The 18,082-nt window shown below is 36.7% G+C and overlaps 1 protein-coding gene across 2 annotated transcripts; it reads left to right on the top strand.

Annotated features, from left to right (window-relative positions):
* Nucleotides 1–2,791: 2,791 nt before the first annotated feature.
* LOC132056418 (inositol 1,3,4-trisphosphate 5/6-kinase 4) lies at nt 2,792–17,469 on the top strand. 2 transcript variants are annotated; one of them, XM_059448614.1, is made up of 13 exons: nt 2,795–3,055; nt 4,140–4,175; nt 4,506–4,704; nt 5,206–5,226; nt 5,427–5,521; nt 11,961–12,029; nt 12,283–12,485; nt 13,548–13,701; nt 15,000–15,113; nt 15,413–15,475; nt 15,852–15,997; nt 16,069–16,213; nt 17,096–17,469. In XM_059448614.1, the coding sequence occupies exons 1-13, from the start codon at nt 2,918–2,920 to the stop codon at nt 17,249–17,251; spliced, it is 1,539 nt and encodes a 512-aa protein (XP_059304597.1). In that variant the 5' UTR covers nt 2,795–2,917; the 3' UTR covers nt 17,252–17,469. The 2 variants fall into 2 exon arrangements, with proteins under 2 accessions (XP_059304605.1, XP_059304597.1); XM_059448622.1 differs by lacking the exon at nt 5,206–5,226 and having other exon boundaries at nt 2,792–3,055.
* The last annotated feature ends 613 nt before the right edge of the window (nt 17,470–18,082 follow it).

Below are 18,082 nucleotides of genomic sequence, written 5' to 3'. Positions count from 1 at the left end.
ACATCCCCCAAGTTCAACTTTTAGCTTAAAACGGCGGCAATAACTTGTACTACACTTTACTCTTCACGAGCCTTGAAATTCGGGACCTCGAACTTGATCAGAACTTGGTTTCTCTCTCTAAGGGCTATCTTCCCTGTCTCTAAAATGTTCAGGTCTTTTTGGGGTTAAATGTGAAGAAATTGCACGAATTTGGCCCTTATATAGGGGTCTTGGGTCGGTTCCCACCGACCTTGAGTCGGGTTGGGCCGAGCCCACTGCCCAGCTTGACCTTTCTGTCTTAAAACGTCTATAACTTTTTATCCCTATGTCGTGTGAAGGCCCACAACCTATGGTTGGAAAGGTATTTCAATTATCTACAACTTTCATATTTGGAGTTTTCCCAAATGCCCAAATAATGATGGGGTTATGGCCTCCCGAAATCAGGTCACCCGAAAACGTAACTTAAAAACATCTTTTTGGAGGGCTTACACTTGGATTTGGCTCAAGGGTCCTTCTTGAGTTATGTTTAACTTCACATGTATTATCCATATAACTTTTCATACGTCCTTTATAAAAACCCCATCATGTGGGCCCCACCTCAGCTTACGGTTATGAGGGCTATATATCTTTTAACGTATCATTGCAATCATATTGTACGAATTCCAAATATCATACTCATGCTATCCTCATGCTAATACAGTAGAATTCCATCCTTTATACTTGTAATATTTGCTACTCCTTGAGCTCACATTAAGCCGTCTGCAACCTTAATAACGCGAAATTTTTCGGGGTGTAACAACATAGAGGGTGGTTAAAAGGTTTCCTCCAACATAACAGTAATCCTTAAGATCGTGGAGAAGATTATGGAGGATGTTATCTAGATGTGGAGTTACCAATAGAATAACGAGAATTATAACTTTAGAAGTTATAGACATCCATAATAGTAATATAATTTACAACAAATAAAGAATTTTTGTTAGATCTTCATTCTATGAGATCACAATATTTGAAGGCATGACTAGAGGAAACCGAACAAGGTAAATAGTGAGAGGAGCTGTGTCCAATATACGTGTCCAATATATTCAGATGAGGTTCCTCTCCATTTCCCCAAGTTCTTACTCAGACGAGAAACACATGTCATAGTTAAAAAATTAAAGGTTGATATTTAATTACCCAAAACAAGACCCTAACAATAGTTTGAATAACAAATATTTCATTTATTTACTCTTAATTTTTTTTTTGACAAATCCTAACCTGGTTCAATCTTAGTGGAGTTCATTTTCTTTCTAGGCTATGAAATGTTTGGAACATGTCATACAGAGGCATCGGGACATCGATTTGTCATCATCAAAAGGGGGAAATTTATCAGCACTTGTATGTTTTGATGATTGACAAAGTGAATGAACAAGGTGAATGAACCAGTTCATGGACATGTTCCATCTCAGAAACAGATGTGAGCCAAAGTGAATGAACCAGGTCCATGAACATGTTCCAGCTCAGAGTTGTCTTTGCGAGTAGAACTCTTAAATTAAAAGGTTCGGAGATAGGGACTTGGTGGGCAATTTACAGGAGTCCTTGACAGAATTATCCGGGATAAACCTAAGAATCTTAAAGAGAACAAATAAAGCCGCGTGTCTAGCAAGAAGCCGAAGTCAACTCAAACCCTACTACTCCTACTGGGCCCCGTCAAACAGAGTTTAGGTCAAACACTGTCTTTTCTATTGAGGCTCATCACGTAGGGTTTGTGTTCAGCCGAAAGCTATATATATCCAAGTCCTTCTTTGAAGAATCTCAAGCACTCACATAGAGAGATAAATAGAATTCGAGCGAATATAGTCAAAGCAATATTTACGAGTTCTGATTCCTAAAGTGCAGCCTGATATGAAAAACAAGATTGAAGAACCTGTTTCATTGAGTAATGTTTTACATTATTCAAGTTTAGAATTTTGTACTAGGATTATTTATCGAGTTGTACCTTTCAACTTTCATAGAAGCAATTGTTATAGGTATAAACACTTGTCAAATTCAGCTTCATATTGAGGGCAACTTGAAATGGGCTCAATAGTCTAAGGAGATTATTGAGATATGAATTAAAGTTAAATCCTAGGTTGCAAAGTCTGTAATCTGAATTTGCAAAGGCTCACAGTTGTATTAGAGTTTTGGGACAAATTGTGTAGAGGTGTAAGTCATGGTTTTTTCACCCTTGTGAACTGGTTGGTTTTCACGTAAAAATAATGTCTCATTACTTTCTTGTTCTTTATTATTCTACAAACGTTAGCTTGGAACAGGTATAGTAACTTTGTCTATCCTATAGGCGAAAATTGGGTATAACTTAGAATAGATATGATAGTGCAAAATATCAGATTTAACATGCCAACTAACCCAAACTGATATTGCAAAAAAAATAAAAAAAATCATTGACCTAACCTATTTAAGTTCAGACAGGTTGGGCACCTTATACGTTCTTACGTTCAAAAGTACACTTTTGATAAGAAATAGTTTGTATTTGGCTATGCAATATAAAAAACTCATGTTTCTAAGTATATTTTCTCAAAAGTGCTTTTAAAGAAAATACTTCATGGAAAACTACTTTTTGTTAGCTTCTTAAAAATAACTTTGGCTACTGTCCTAAAACACTTATTTTCTCCTAAAAACTTGACTAAATACCTCAATTTTTTAAAATAAATATTTTTTGTTAAAAAACAAGCACTTTTGAACCGCCAAAAGCTTAGACCAATCAGACAATTAATCCTCACAGGATCATTTTCTAACGAACAAAGAAATTGAGGATGTAATTGACATGATAAAATTGTTTGGGGTACCTACCCAAAACATTTGCAACATACCTAAAGGTTCCTTCCACTTTTATGCTGGATGAATAACTTAAGCTCACACAGTTCTATGCAACAAAGCTGAGAAAAAGAGAGGAAAAAAAACAATGAATGGAGTAAAGGGTATTGTGCTTGACGCTTCAGTTCTCTTAGCAACCAACAATGATGATGAAAATGCAAATCCTTCTCTTAGACCTGGAGCTAATTATATTCTTCGCAAACTTCAATACTCCAAAATATTCACTGTAAATATCAACTTTTTTCTTCTTTTTTTATTGGCGTCTTCTTGATTCTTGAAATATTGTAGAATGACCAAGAATTCCTTAGTAAGTGTTGGGATCAAAATAATCAGAGCGTCATGCAGAAGATAATTATAAATTATTTGTGGTGATTCTCTTTTACAGGCCCCTTAAAGAGGTTTTAACCATTTTACCCTTCATTGGAATTTGAATAATCATAACATCAACCAGTAATTGAGGTAGTGTTTTGTAGTCTTGGAGAACAATTACTATCAAGAGTAAAATGAGGGGGGAGAAAAACAACTTTTTTTGGTGCATTTTATTGTTCTCTTCTTGATTCTTGAAATATTGTAGAATGACCAAAGAATTCATTCTTGATTGATCCACAGTCACTAATCAATTGATCATTTCAGTTCAGTTATTATTATTGTTGGAATACATTTTTTACTATTCTAAAGTTACATGCAATCAATCAATTAAACCTCAATCTCAAATTAGTTGGGTATGGAAATTGAGTGTGCTGTGTACCTCTCTTGATTAGCCCTGTAATTGGCAGTTCTTATAATAGCTTGATAATAAAATCATCATTCTATCTATTTTTTACAATTTGTTTCTTTTTTATACATTATAAAGTAGGACAAATTCTGTGAAGAACCAAAATTCTAGATTAAATATTTTGTCATTCATTCCTTTCCAATCAAAAAGACTTCTTTTCCGAATTTTCTGAGTGTTTTTTGTTTTTTGGATGAATTGTAAGATAAAAAAAAGGCCTTTTTCTCAATTTTCTCAATTATTAATACCAATTTTAGTATTATTACTGTTGGTATCGATCTTAACCAAGGCCTAGATATCTCCTTTTTGTCAAGAGAAAGATGGACAATTATCCAATCAGAATATTTTCTATCGAGATTTTGTTTTGTATATAGATTCTCAATTTGGCAAAGATGATTCTTTTACAGAACTCTGTTGCATTGCTGATATAATTAGTTTTGTAGGTTGTGAGAATTGTTTTTCGCCTTTAAATTATTTGTGGCATTGGAGGAATTGTTTGATGTTATGAATGGAATGTTTTACCTTTCAATTTGTGCAGGCTATATCCTATGGACCTGATCTTTCTGCTCCTAAGGTGATGTCCTTTCTGCTTTTTTGTTTTTCATTTCTTTTGGCATATCACCTTAATTGATATGGTTGTATAAAGAAATGTTTTGAACTGGTTTTCCTATTGTCTCAAATTTTCCCTGCCTACCAAAATAGTTTAAATGTCTTCATCAATGGCGTTTATATCCATTTCCTTCTATGTCTTCATTTTACTCCAAAATTTGGTCCTTTCTTTATCTTTTCTTAGTTCTCATTTCTCAGGTCCCGTTTTTATTCACCTTATAAGCTGCACTATGGACTCTGGATTAATATTTTCAGAAAAATTGGAATCTCATACAATTGCAACTGCTTGTTATAGGTGCGCCTCCTCCAAGAAAACGCAAGACTATATTCCTACAATTGTTTTGTCTTCAGGTCATCAGCCATAGACAACTTTATAAGTGAGGTTTCCTTGGAATGGGGTGAAAATATTGGAAGTTATATGCATGTGGTTTGCAGTTACAAAGAGGAGGAGATCTCCCAATTGATAAGTTCTGGCTGGCTGATCACTGTTCTACGTGAGTTCCAATGCGTTGAACTTCTGCTCTTTTTTCGTTTTGATAAGCCACCTATGCATTGATATCCTATAGAAAAAGGAAAAATAAGACGAAACCACATGAAGTTTTCTGATTTAAATAACTAAGATGTTTCCTATAATTGTTGCTAAATGATTGATTGTTTTTAGCTTTTAAACCGACCTATTTCGAAATGCATTTCACTCCACAGCCTTAACATTTAGAAGGTTCCTTTTGAGGCTCAGATTGGATTTTCAAATTTATGCTCCATGAAAGGGTTCAAAAACTCTAAAAGGCTGCACCTTCCTCAAAACCTTAAAATCACTTACATTACCAAACTAAATTCTTTACCAACATATAACCTGTTTTTTTATGATTAGGGTGAGTGGGTATGGTAATTATTCACAGTAGATTTGATAGCTGAAGTAACTGTGGGTGGAAAGTTTTTTATCATTCGCTCACATATGTGCTTGCAAGCATCTCATCATCTGGCCTATTTTGCAGGATCTCCTGGAAAAGCATCAGGTATAAGCTCACAACCATCTTGTCCCTTCAGACAATAGTTTCGAACAGTATAAGGGTTTTTTTCTCATTCTCTTGGGAATTCCTTTGTTCTAGCTTGTGAATTGCTGTTGTAATGTCATATTGAAGAAATTTGTTGGCTTCTGTCAAGTGGTGAAATTGTTGTTTTCTTCTGAATCTTAAAACTTCTACATTCATGTCAGATGTTGAATATTGTCCTGGAACTGAAAGTCCAAGCAAGATTTTCATTAGCAAGCTTGAAGAACTGCCTCTGACTATCTGCCATTTGAATAAAAAGGTAGAGAAGAAATATTGTCTACTGATGTGCATTTGGCATTCCTCGAACTGCTTAAATAAGATTGGCTGGGCAACTCCATAATAACCTAAGTTGCGGGGACTCTTCACTTTTGCTGCCACACCCGTCTCGACACGGTGCGGGTGCGGGATACGTATCAAATTCGGTCAACCAACTTCGGATACTTTGACCGGAGTTCATGGACAAATTTGGGGGGGAAATTGAGATTTTGTTTTCTAAAAAGAAGGATAAAACAGATTTAAGACATGGTAAATGTCATACCTTCAATATTATAGTCCTTTTGTCTCATATTCGCTGCTTCATGTTTTAGACCAAACGGAGAGAAGCAAAAATTTAAGGGGTTGTGTTCTGAGTTCTGACTTCTGGAAGACAGTAGCAGCGATTTGTAAGGAGAATTGGTGGAAGGCCTTGAATGGCTTTCTTTTTCTCTTTTGAGGGGAAGAACCAGAGAGCTAGAAAGAAGAATTGGGGTCTTTATAGCTCTATTTTTATAATTTTGAATTTTCTTAGCCGAATTCCCGCACCCCTATCCATATCTGGATCTGCACCCCCAAATCTTAAAATTTAGATTTTGCCGAATCTGACACTCAGATCCGTACCCATATCGGATACCCACACCCGAGTCCGAGCAACTTAGATAGTAACTACACCACAGTGGCTTCTCTGAAATATTTGGTCATTCATTCCTTGCTGAAGCTACTGTTAGTTCGTATCACATGAAGTTTTCTGCAGGCTCAGCTTTAATGGCTTCCTCTGGCTTACAAATTGTACTTTTTTACTTTTATCATAGTAAAGTTATAATTTTATTCATGTGGCGGGAGAATTCCTGCTATTCAGGTGGTATACAAAAGTAGGGAGCCTACACAGGGTTGTGGACGTATGGTTCTATACAATAACCCCCAATCATGTATACTAACAGGAATCTCATGTTGTACCAAAAATTGACTAGAAACAACAGACAGTTCCTTATTTGTACAAATTCAATTCTCACACTTTGGAAAGCTCTTCTATTACTTTCCACCTCATAAGTACTGACATTGCCCAATGTACTCCAAACAGATTTAGCAACAACCGGTCTACGTTTTATCCGAGCGTTTGCAATGTACACCACATGTATCACCAGCTAACATATGTTATCTTTTTTTTCGTCACAATTTCAGGTGTTCGAATCCTCCCTTATAGCACCTCTGTAGTTTGTGGAAAGACTCCATCAAGCTAGTTTCACACTCCTCCCATTTCATTTCCAGCATCCTGGTTAGCATGTAATGTTTTACTTGTAGAGTAATTCCATGAGATTTTGGAACTATTAGATCTCCCAATCTTATAGGTTTCTCCTGAATCTTGAATTCCTAAAGTTCCACTGTCTTGTGCCCTATATATTTGGGTGATTGCATTCACTTTCTGGCTCAATATGCTGAAGATCGTGAAAGGCATGACTGGGGTGTTGTCACGACACCACCTAGGCTTACAACAAAACTATCAATATGCTGAGGATTGTGAAAGGCATGACTGGGGTGTTGTCAGGACACCACCTAGGCTTACAACAAAACTAGAACTGATACTACTTCCATTTCATGCTTTAAGCTGATATTTCCGATGAATTACCCCCACCCAAAATATGTTTCTACAATCAGCACCCATAAGGCGACATGATGGTGTCCATCCTCCACCTTCCCTCTTGGAGACCATACTTAGCGACAATAACTCTTCTCTCAAGAGCCTGCACCTTGTTGCTGATTCTCTATCTCCATTTACCTCTTTTCTTTTAGCTTGTAATATTATGTCATTTGCTAGACCATTTAACCCACTTCCAGAAAGTTGGTACTACTATATGTTCATAGAAAACCGGATTCTTCTACCATGACAAACAAGTCATTCTTTTGCTTTCTATCTCCAGTTTTTCCCAATATCCGCAGTTATCAGTGCATGAAATCTTACCTTCTCTCCTGTTCATTGTGTTCAATGAGGGTTATGCAGTGGTTTATTGGTATGGGAAGGACATCTAAATTACAGGGGGTATTTTGTTGCTGATTACTTTGGTGTCAGTTTTAGTTTTTCCTTTTCATTCTTTTCTTGGAGTGGACGGTTGGGCAGTGGTGGTTCTTTAGTGTATTCACAGGGGGTACATGATGAACAGAATCCTCCAATTTTTTGATGCATTTTATAGAACGATGGTGCGTGTCTTTGGATAAACAAAGGATTTGCTAAAATTCACTACCATTCATTACTTCTGCTGTTCTCCTTTATTTCATATGAATTGGTTGCTCATGATCAGCTTAACCGCTTATCATTATGGCATCGGGTCATTTACTTGAGAGGCTTTATAAAATAGCTTCAGATTTTGCTGAGGCTTTTGATTCCATGGGATGATCCTTGTACATATTGTGGTGGGCAATGAGGGGGAGCCGGGGAGGTGTGAAGGGCCATGGGTGGTGGGTGGTGACTTTAATGTCATCAGATACCCCAATGAGAGAGCTAATTGTCTCAGAATTAATGGAGCAATGTCAGAGTTCTCTAAATGTATAGAAGATCTGGAACTTGTGGATCCTCCTTTATTTGGAGGATCTTACACATGGAGGAGAGGGGAAAATCATAGAAGTGCATCAAGAATTGAGAGATTTCTACACTCAGCAGCTTGGGAGGAACAATTCACACTTATTCAGCAGTCAGTTTTACCAAAGATGGGATCTGATCACAATACTATCATGCTATCATGTGGAGAGATGAACTTCAAAAAGTCCTACTTCAAATTTGAAAGCTGGTGGATGGGAGTTGACGGCTTTAAGGAAAAAGTGAAACTTTGGTGGGGTTCCTTCAATGTCAATGGGAGACCTGGTTTTGTTTTGGCTGAAAGCTGAAAATGCTGAAAGAAAAATTGAAGGGGTGGAGCAAAGATAATAGAGGCAACTGGAAAGAGGAAGGAAAACATTCTTAACCAATTGGCTAACTGGGAGACAATTTAAGAACAAAGAGCTTTAATAGATGATGAGCTAATTCATAAATCAAATCTAGCCTTGGAATTTGAGGAAGTAGCTAGAAATGAGGAGATAGCTTGGAAGCAAAGATCTAGGATTCAATGGTTGAGACAAGGAGACAAAAATACTAAATACTTTCACAGGATTGCTACAGGCCATAAAAGGGCTAATACAATGGATTATCTGAAGGTGGGGGATGAGGAGGTGACAGATCCTGAAGCAATTAAAGCAACAATCCAGAATTTCTACAAGAATCTTTACAAGGAAACAGAAAGGTGGAGGCCAGAGTTTGGGTTACATGAAGCAACACGGATTTCAGAGGAAGAGCAAGAGTGGTTACAAAGGCAGAGATATTGAAGTGCATTAAACTATGTGCCATGGAGAAGGCCCCCTGGGTCTGATGGATTTCCTATGTCATTTATGTCATGGATTTCCTATGTCATTTTACTTAGCCTTCTGGAGGATTCTGAAAGATGACTTACTGAAAACTATTCAGTATTTTCATGACAATCAGAAGTTTGAAAGAAACTTCGATGCAACTTTCATAGCATTAATCCCCAAAAAAGGCAGGTGCCTCAGAACTGAAAGACTTCAGACCTATAAGTCTCATAGGTGGCATTTACAAGATTGTGGCAAAACTATTGGCTGAAAGACTTAAGCTGGTAGTTAACAATCTAGTAAATAAGCATCAGATGTCATTCATAAAAGGGAGACAAATCATGGATGCTGCACTTATTGCTAGTGAATGTGTGGATTCAAGACTTAAAGGTGCTGAACCAGGGGTTATGTGTAAACTGGACATTGAAAAAGCTTATGATCATGTTGATTGGGAATTTCTGTTGAACATCCTGAGACAGATAGGCATTGGTTAGATATGGTTGAAGTGGATTGATTTTTGCATTAAAACTGTCAGGTTCTCTGTTCTTGTGAATGGAGAACCTGTAGGTTTTTTTCCATCGGAAAGGGGACTCAGACAGGGTGGTCCATTGTCTCCTTTCCTCTTTATATTAGCTATGGAGGGATTTGATAGTATGATGAGAATAGCTACGTAGAACAGGTGGATCAAAGGCTTTAAAATAGGGGATAACCGGGGGCAGATAAAGGAGATATGTCATTTGCAGTATGCAGATGATACTGTGATTTTTTGTGAACCTAAAGTTGAACAGATTGGCTACATTGACAATTTTTGAGGCTTGTTCAGAACTGAAGGTCAACTGGGGGAAAACTAGTCTGTTTCCAATTAAGGAGGTGCCAAACTTACAGACTCTTGCTCACATTTTAGGGTGTAAAGTGGAGAACTTGCCTACAACTTATCTTGGCATGCCTCTAGGCAGCAATCACAGGAATTTAGGATGGGATAGTGGAGAAAACAGAAAAGAAACTTGCTAGGTGGAAGGCTCAATACTTATCTTTGGGAGGAAGGGTTACCCTGATCAATTTTGTTCTGGATTCTTTGCCTACTTATGTTATGTCTCTGTTTCCCTTACCAGCAAACATCCAGCAAAAATTAGACAGACTCAGAAGGGAATTTTTGTGCCAAGGGAATAAAGAGGGCAAAGGTTACATATTGGTGAAATGGCAGGTTGCAATGCAGGGGAAAGAAAGGGGTGGGCTGGGTATAAGAAACTTGAGGTCTCAAAATAACAGCTTATTGATGAAATGGCTATGGAGATACAACACTGAGGAAAATGCATTGTGGAAGGAGGTTATCAAATGCAAGTTTGGTGAACTCAATCACTGGTGTACAAATCTATGCAACGGTACTTATGGAGTTGAAGTTTGGAAATTGGAAGACTATAAGAGCACTTTGGCCAAAGCTGGAAAGAAACTTGAGGATGAAAGTAGGTGATGGGAAAAAAAATAAAACAATGTTCTGGAATAATGCTTGGAATGAGCAAGTCCCACTTATGGATACTTATCCAGACTTGTTCATTTTATGCAATAACCCGGAGGTGACTATAAATGAAATATGGAGTGTACAGGGATGGGACTTAACTTTCAGAAGATTTTTGAATGATTGGGAGATAGATTGGGTGGCTGATCTGTTGAGCAGGATTGGTAACTTCCAAGGTACCAACACTGATGCAGATACTTTGAGATGGAGACACAATATTGATGGACAATTCTCGGTAAACAGAGCTTACAGAAAGGAGGACATAGGGCAGAATGGGGAGCACCAAAGATTTTGGATAAAAATTTGGAAGTTTCCAGCACCAACCAAGGTGAAATATTTCACTTGGTTGGTGGCAAAGAGGGCTTGTTTGACTCATGAAGAGTTGAAGAAAAAAGGAAACATCATAGTCTCCAGATGTTTTCTATGCAATGAAACTGATGAAACCAACAACCACCTCTTTCTTCAATGCAAATTCACAGCAGATCTATTGTCCCTATTTGTCAACCTGACAGAGACAACATGGACTATGCCAGAGCACACTGCAGATCTACTAAGTTGTTGGATGAGAAGCGGAGGCAGCAAGAGTCAAAAGAAGTGGAGGATGATCCTACATTGTATCTGGTGGACCATCTGGAAAGAAAGGAATGGGAGGTGTTTTAAAGATAGATCCAATTCCATTCAGAAAGTAAAAAAGGAATTGTATAGTCTCTTTCTGCTTTTGGTGTAAAGAAATAGGATTAGAGGATATAGATCATTTTGTAGACTTATTAAAATCCCTGTAAGTATCTCTTTTCACTTTCTGTTTTCAGACCAACATTTTTGAAGGTCTCCGGCATATCCTTAATGCTGAGGAATACAAATTTTCCAGTTTAAAAAAAAAAAAAAAACCATATTTAGCCATCTTGAGTAAAAAGAACGCAAAAAAGAGGAAGAGTATGTGTCCAGAAACGTGGAAGATGTGGAAGAGTTTAGTTTCTCAAAGTTCTTAGGGAGTAAGTTTCTTCTGTAGTTGAATGACTAGTATCCTGCCCAAAGCAAGCATCAAAAACGAATCTTTAGTTAGAAATTGCAGCCCGATTAGATGCCATTACTGATGTGTAAGAAACATATTTGCTGAACAGATTCCTTTTATTAATTTATTAACTGGCTGGCACCTAGAGACATTTTAATGCTATCTAAACAATACTCCCTCCTTTTCAATTTATGTGAACCTATTTCCTTTAGTCCATGCCAAAAACAATGACCCCTTTCCATAACTGGAGACAATTTACCATTATGCAATGATTTATAGCCACGCAAAATATATGTGCCTCATTTTACACCACAAGTTCAAAAGTCTTCTGTTTTTTCTGAAACTCCGTGCCCAGTCAAACGGGTTCACATAAATTGAATCGGAGGGAGTACTAAACTTTAAAGTATAGCATTTTTTATTGTCAAAGCCTTTAAAGTGTAGTTAACTACTGAAGAAAATTTCTGTATCCTTTAAAAATTGTTTGACTGAGTGAAGATTAATGTTCTTAAGGTTTCTTTATTTTATGCTTTGGGCAAGCAGGCAATGGGCAAGGAAGTCAAGACGGTCGGTTACTTGATGAAGCCTTCTCGTGAAGAAGATTTTGCCAAGGTCAGTTCTGGTGGCAAAATGAGTTGAGAACTTACTTATTACATATAAATGGTTGTCAAGCATCCAAACTTCTTGCATAATTTCAAAATAATTGATGTTTTGTGTATGTCTTCTCCATGACCTGGCTTAAAATATTTGAAGTAGGATTTTTTTCTGTTGGTTAAAATGATGGAATGTAACTAGTGCTTTATGCTTGACTAAGGCACCTTTCATGTTATGTTTTGAGACTTAACATATTTCTTATGGTTTGCAGAGAGGTGCATTCCCCTTAAATCCTACACCAAATGGGTTAATTTTTGTGGCCCTTAATTACGAGCTCCCTATATCATGGCAGTTACAAGAAATTGACGGCGTTCTACATAAAGCAACTGATGACATCATTACTGTTGAAATGAGCAGCTCTTTAGATTTTGAAAACAAAGTTACTTATACCGAGGGCATGCAAGAGTTACAAAGGTGACTTCCTGCTCTTTACTTACAGTTGGTTAATAATATACTGCAGAGTAGAAAAAGGGGTGATGATTCTTTACTATCTTTCCTTTATGCGCCTTCAAACTTCTATTGCAACTACATGATAAGAAGGTAAAAACTTACCCGCACCTGATGTTTGCATATCATGGTTAAGTGATTGAGTGAGATGAGAATCTATATTAATTAGTCATGGTTTAGTGAGAGAAGTGTATGTAGAAACAAATGTCATGCATCTATAGTTTGGTGTAAACACTTGGTATGGGTAAATTCACCTCATAAGAGTCTCAATGCCATTTGTCATTTCTTTCTGTGAATAGCCGCAGAATCCTTTAATTTGTCAAGCTGAGAAAATTAGAGTGTTCAAGGTTTTATAGCTATATACTAGACATTGGAAGTCTGCCTAACTAAGCTCATCTTTGATACTTCTAAGCATAAAGTTGTTAGAGGTAATCCAAGGGAGACATACAGAGGACTGCTATGAGTGCAAACAGACTCTATTGTTCAAGCTAGAACTGAAAAGCCAAAAGGTAAATATCATTAATAACAGGAAGTAATGATAAGAAAGTTTCAGCCAGCTCTAACTATGTGCCCTAGTTCATGTTTAGATCGGATAGCTATACCTGTCAGTTGAAATAAGTTTGTATCTTTACCTTCTGCTCTTTAAGGCTCGTGATGACTTGGAGCAATCAAAAAGATTTAATGCTTTCATTCATTCTCTTATACCGTCTCTGATAATGATCACTTGTTGATAACAAAACATGGATGCTGTTCATAGGTCGTTGTAATTTCTTGATGGAAATGACTTTCTTCCCAAGCATTCAAATGGACATCTTTAATATTTTTTTTCTCTCTCTTTGTTTTTGGTATGTTTCTATCTATCTGAAAGATGCATTGCACCGTGTTATTTTCAGCTTGAACTGATAATGAGTTGATGTAAGTTTCAGGAATGTTTTCAGAACTTTCTGTTTGAGCTGTAATATTTTCATGTCAGAGGAGTTGGTTTAAATTACAATTACACTAAATCTCCTTCAATTATTTTCTGGTCAGGTACATCAAATGCCATCCTGACTGTCGTGTTATTGACCCATTCAGCAACATATATCCTGTTCTTGATCGGTTGAAAATACAGCAGATTCTAGGTGGTTTGGAAAATCTTAACAGCAAAAGCTGCAGTAAAATCAGAGGTCCCCATTTTCTAAAGGTCCTTTTTTCCTAAATGGTACCCCTGTTATGCTTACATTGAAAAATCTACTGTGAAATCTTCAGCATCCTGCTTTTCAGAAGCTATGTTAAGCAAGGCCTTATTTTGGGGCCTCAACTCCCACCAAGTATATGACCACAATGTGTTTTGGGTGGGATCAAGTGCTAGACTTTCTGCAACCTGAGGTGATGGTGTCTTTAAGTAGAGATAACAATAGTGGATCAGCTTGGTTAGTCCAGGAGGGTTTTATGCTTTTCCCACTTTATGAATGAGAAAGATCAGTCACTTTTTTGCTTTACAAGGGCCATCCAAATTGAAATTGCTCAGTTGGGATCAAAATGTTTTTATTATGGAATTTTTTGTCAAAACAATGCAGTGGTTGATATGGTTATATAAAGCCTTACCTGAGAATAAAACATGGCCTAAAAGAAGAAACATTATGCTATGACAAGTCATTTAAATTGAATAGTGTGCCACGGGTTTTTTGGTCTCCTGACTCTCATTTGTTGGATATTCAACTATATAGTATGTAGATGTTTATGCATCGTTTTTGGGTTTAGTTGTTTGCTCATTATGACCAACTTATTTCAAGTTGAAGTCCACCCTGATGCCAGAGGCGGATCCAGAATTTAAACTTTAGGGGTTCAATCTTAAGAATTTTAGTATTGAATCCATTATATTTTTAAAGTTGTGGGTTCATATCTACTATTTATTAACATTTTAATAATTTTTTACACATAAATTTATGCTCCGCGTCGAAAGTTAGGGGTTCAATTGAACCCCCACTTCATATGCTAGATATGCCACTGCCTGATGCATTTTGGTGCAACTTAAGAAGTATAATTGATCTAGATGTTATGTTGGGTTGCTTGAGCTCTCTGCACAGTTTAAGGGGACATCTTCTTTTCTGTCACCATTAGGTTGAAACACTGCTTTCAAGAGTTTACCTGGTACCATTTTTCTTTAAAGTTAATCATTTTGTTCTGTTCTTATCACTGCTTAGCTCAGGTAGGTTAAATTTAAAGTTGAAAAGTCTAATCAAACACAAAAACTTCAAGATTTTATCTGTCTCAGTATATTGCTTTGATTAGGATCTTCTTATGTGTTTCTGAAATGAAGCTCTTTTTGCCTCACGATCTAATGATCTAAAACCAAACTGTAAACCCAAAAAACGAAAGAACACTTTAATTTACGGTAGTTCACTCATTTCATCATTTATCATATAAATCTGTAGGTATGTGAACCTTGGTTTTCTATACTTGCTAGATATTTGATTTAATATGCACTTCTTTGGGCAGGTTGTCGATTTTCGTGAGCCCAAGTTGGAAAACAAGCTAGCTGATGCACAACTGTCGCTTCCAAACATTGTAAAACCCCAAGTTGCTTGTGGAGTTGCTGATGCTCACAGCATGGTAATGCTGAATTCTCAATCTAGCATAAACAATACTCTTGTTCCTCTTTCTTTCTCTCTCTACATATATATTGAACTTCTACTCCGTAATAGGTTTGGCACTATGGATTCCTCCTTTTGATGTTATTGAAAAATTTAATCTTGTACCGACTCTCTATGCTTCAGCTCTAAGCTTTGCCTTTATATATGTATCCTTTTTCTTTTCATTTGTCCTGTGAACTGTCAATTGATTTTGCAACTTTCTTTTAGATAAGTGATTTTTCTAGTATGGTAGTCTTATGTAGAATTTTTAATGGACAGGCCATTGTCTTTAAGGCAGACAGCTACAAAGACCTCAATGTCCCTCTTCCAGCTATTGTGCAGGTAAGCAAGAGGCTATATATCTAATGATCATAATTTGTTTAATCAGCCTCTTGAATGTTAGAACTGGTTTAACTTGAACATTCTACATTAGTGCCTTTGTGGAAGTGTTGCGTATTTTCTCATCCATGTGTAAGATGTTTTCCTTATATGCAAATGGCAATGGGTAGGCACTAATTGATTGTATCAGATACTGATCAGATTTGCGAGTTGTTTCTGAAGCACGAATGTTGTGCAAAGGACAGTTAATTTGCATGTCCATTCTGGTTTGCATCTTTGAGGTTTTGAAAGGATCTCCATACTTGTCATCCAAGTAAATTATTCCTTCTAACATAAGCTTTCTCCTCCAAGTTAAGTAAGACGACAGGTGTAACTGCAGGAATATGTGGATCATTCGTCCACTATGTTCAAGTTTTACGTTGTTGGGAAGAAGATCTTCTTCGCAATTAAGAAGTCTACACCTAATGCAGATACCTTGATAAAGTTAGCTGTAGAAAAGGAGCTGAAGCCATTACTTTTTGATAGGTATTTTACCACCTTAAATTCCTGTCTGCTAAATGCACTTTCTATGCCTCTTAACAACACTATTTTTGCAGCTTAAAATCTCTACCTGTTGACAAGGGCAATCAGCAAAAAAGCCAAAATGAAGATAATAAACGGATTGATCACGAGCTAGTAACTGATGCTGCAAATTGGTTGAGAAGGATGCTTGACCTTACTATCTTTGGCTTTGACGTTGTGGTGAGTACTTTCATAATCCTCATCCCTTACGACCTATGTTCTAGCTGATTAGCCTTTTGTTTTCATTTGTTCTGAGATAAGAAGATAAATACATTAAAGAGGAAACATTGGATCAGCTTTAGGAGAATAAGATGTCCTTCATCAATAGCTGTTAAAAAGATATTAGCATGCTCAAAATGCATTGTTTCCGTCTATGCTATAAACCAACATCCCACTGAAATGATTCAATTTGTAGTAAGACTTAACCATCCAATGATCTCGGGAGAGTTGCGTGGTGAGTTGCCAAATAAGCCAGGTTCACTCATTGATTGTGGAGAAGCACATATGTATGATTTATCCCTATTCTTTTGTCAAAGTTCTTAGTATTGACAACCTCTAGGTAGAGAAAGATCTATCCTTACCAAATAAATTCTTCCTCGACTCCCTTATGTAGTTTTTGCATTCTTCTTTTTTTCCATAGCGAAAAGAGGGCCTTGTGCTAGTCAGTTCAGCAATTTAATGTTAAAATAAATGAACACTAGAAACAGACTTGACTCTATCAGCAAATCTCTCCTTCAGACCTTCGCCTATGTTGCCTCTTTGATCGATTTTATAGTTGCCTGTTAGTTTTTGTGCTGTAGGGATTATTGATTTCTAACAAAAAGATTAAAAAGGAGAACCATAAACAAGGTTTTAAATAATTTTTGCCAAGGCCAGAAACAGTCATATCAATGGTTTCCCTCAAAACTAAAAGTTCTCAAATCTCAGCTTCTTCTATATCCTTGGTGCTAAGCTGATAATTTTGCCACAAATAATTGAAGAAGTAAGTCATAAATAGTAGTTAAAGGGAATAGGACTCGAGCAGCACACGTTGTGATAATGACTTATTGAATGGAATTTCAGATCCAGGAAGGCACTGGTGATCATGTCATTGTTGATGTAAATTACCTTCCATCATTTAAGGAAGTTCCTGATGAGGTTGCAATTCTCACATTTTGGGAAGCCATTAAGGAGAAACTCACTGAGCAACAGAGCACAGAAGCAGCAATATTGCTGTAATATTCACCTATATTCATCTTAGTAGCAGGAGTAATAAAAAATGTTATATCCAACAGATACTGACTATCCTTTTTTCTTTTGCTATTCGTGGTAATAACTGTAAGTTACTCTGTAAATTCGAAATCCTATTTCATTCTGTCTTAGAGGAGTGTATACACTTGGTCTCGGACTCTCTGAAGTTCGGACTTTGAACGTTAACTATTTGCTGTTTCATGCCATATATCTGATTATGAGGTTTTAATCATGTTTCTTTAATTTTGAAATATCGGGAAGTTGATTCCCTTATCTCTCCTATTCTTCCAATATTTGTCGGTGTCGGATTTTTGGATTTAATAGAAAAAAGAGAGTATGCTCAGAGTGTTTTTCTTGCCACCGCATTTTTTCCTTCCTAAAAGACCATACTTTGTCCTATTTTATGGTGTCTAAGCAGAGCTCAGAGAGACATAATTGGGGTTTGAAGAGTGTGGTTCTGCAGCTTCCAACTGGAAGCTTGGAAGCTGCTAAGTGGAGAATATTAAAAAGATTTGTGTAGCTATGAGAAATCAGGGTTCAAATCTCAAGAGAAATAAAAATGTTTAGGGATGGTTCTCAATAGAACAAAAATGTCTCGGGATGTTTTTTGGTCTGCCTAAGAGCTTGGATGGGTAGAGTTATTCAATATCTTTGTTGATGTGAGGTAATAAGTATTCAAGATGGTCCTAATGCTTCGTTACCAAAAAAAAAAAAAGAAAATGTTATGAAGCAAGAGGTAGATGGATGACTTATCAAACAACTTGAAGGTCGTGTTTGCAAATGGTAAAAACCAACCATCTTGATTGGTTGGTATGGTGG

The sequence above is a fragment of the Lycium ferocissimum genome, chromosome 1, assembly GCF_029784015.1.
Source record: "Lycium ferocissimum isolate CSIRO_LF1 chromosome 1, AGI_CSIRO_Lferr_CH_V1, whole genome shotgun sequence".
In the NCBI taxonomy this organism is placed as follows: Eukaryota; Viridiplantae; Streptophyta; class Magnoliopsida; order Solanales; family Solanaceae; genus Lycium; species Lycium ferocissimum.
The sequence above is the reverse complement of the archived record's forward strand: the minus strand, read 5'-3'. Positions and strand labels throughout refer to the sequence as shown.

Bases quoted from the DNA above. Each gene is read 5' to 3' on its own strand.
- LOC132056418 (XM_059448614.1), top strand. From the start codon at position 2,918: ATGAATGGAGTAAAGGGTATTGTGCTTGACGCTTCAGTTCTCTTAGCA. The intron at 5,227-5,426 runs GTATAAGCTCAC...CATTCATGTCAG, and splicing joins ATCTCCTGGAAAAGCATCAG to ATGTTGAATATTGTCCTGGA. The intron at 12,030-12,282 runs GTCAGTTCTGGT...TATGGTTTGCAG, and splicing joins GTGAAGAAGATTTTGCCAAG to AGAGGTGCATTCCCCTTAAA.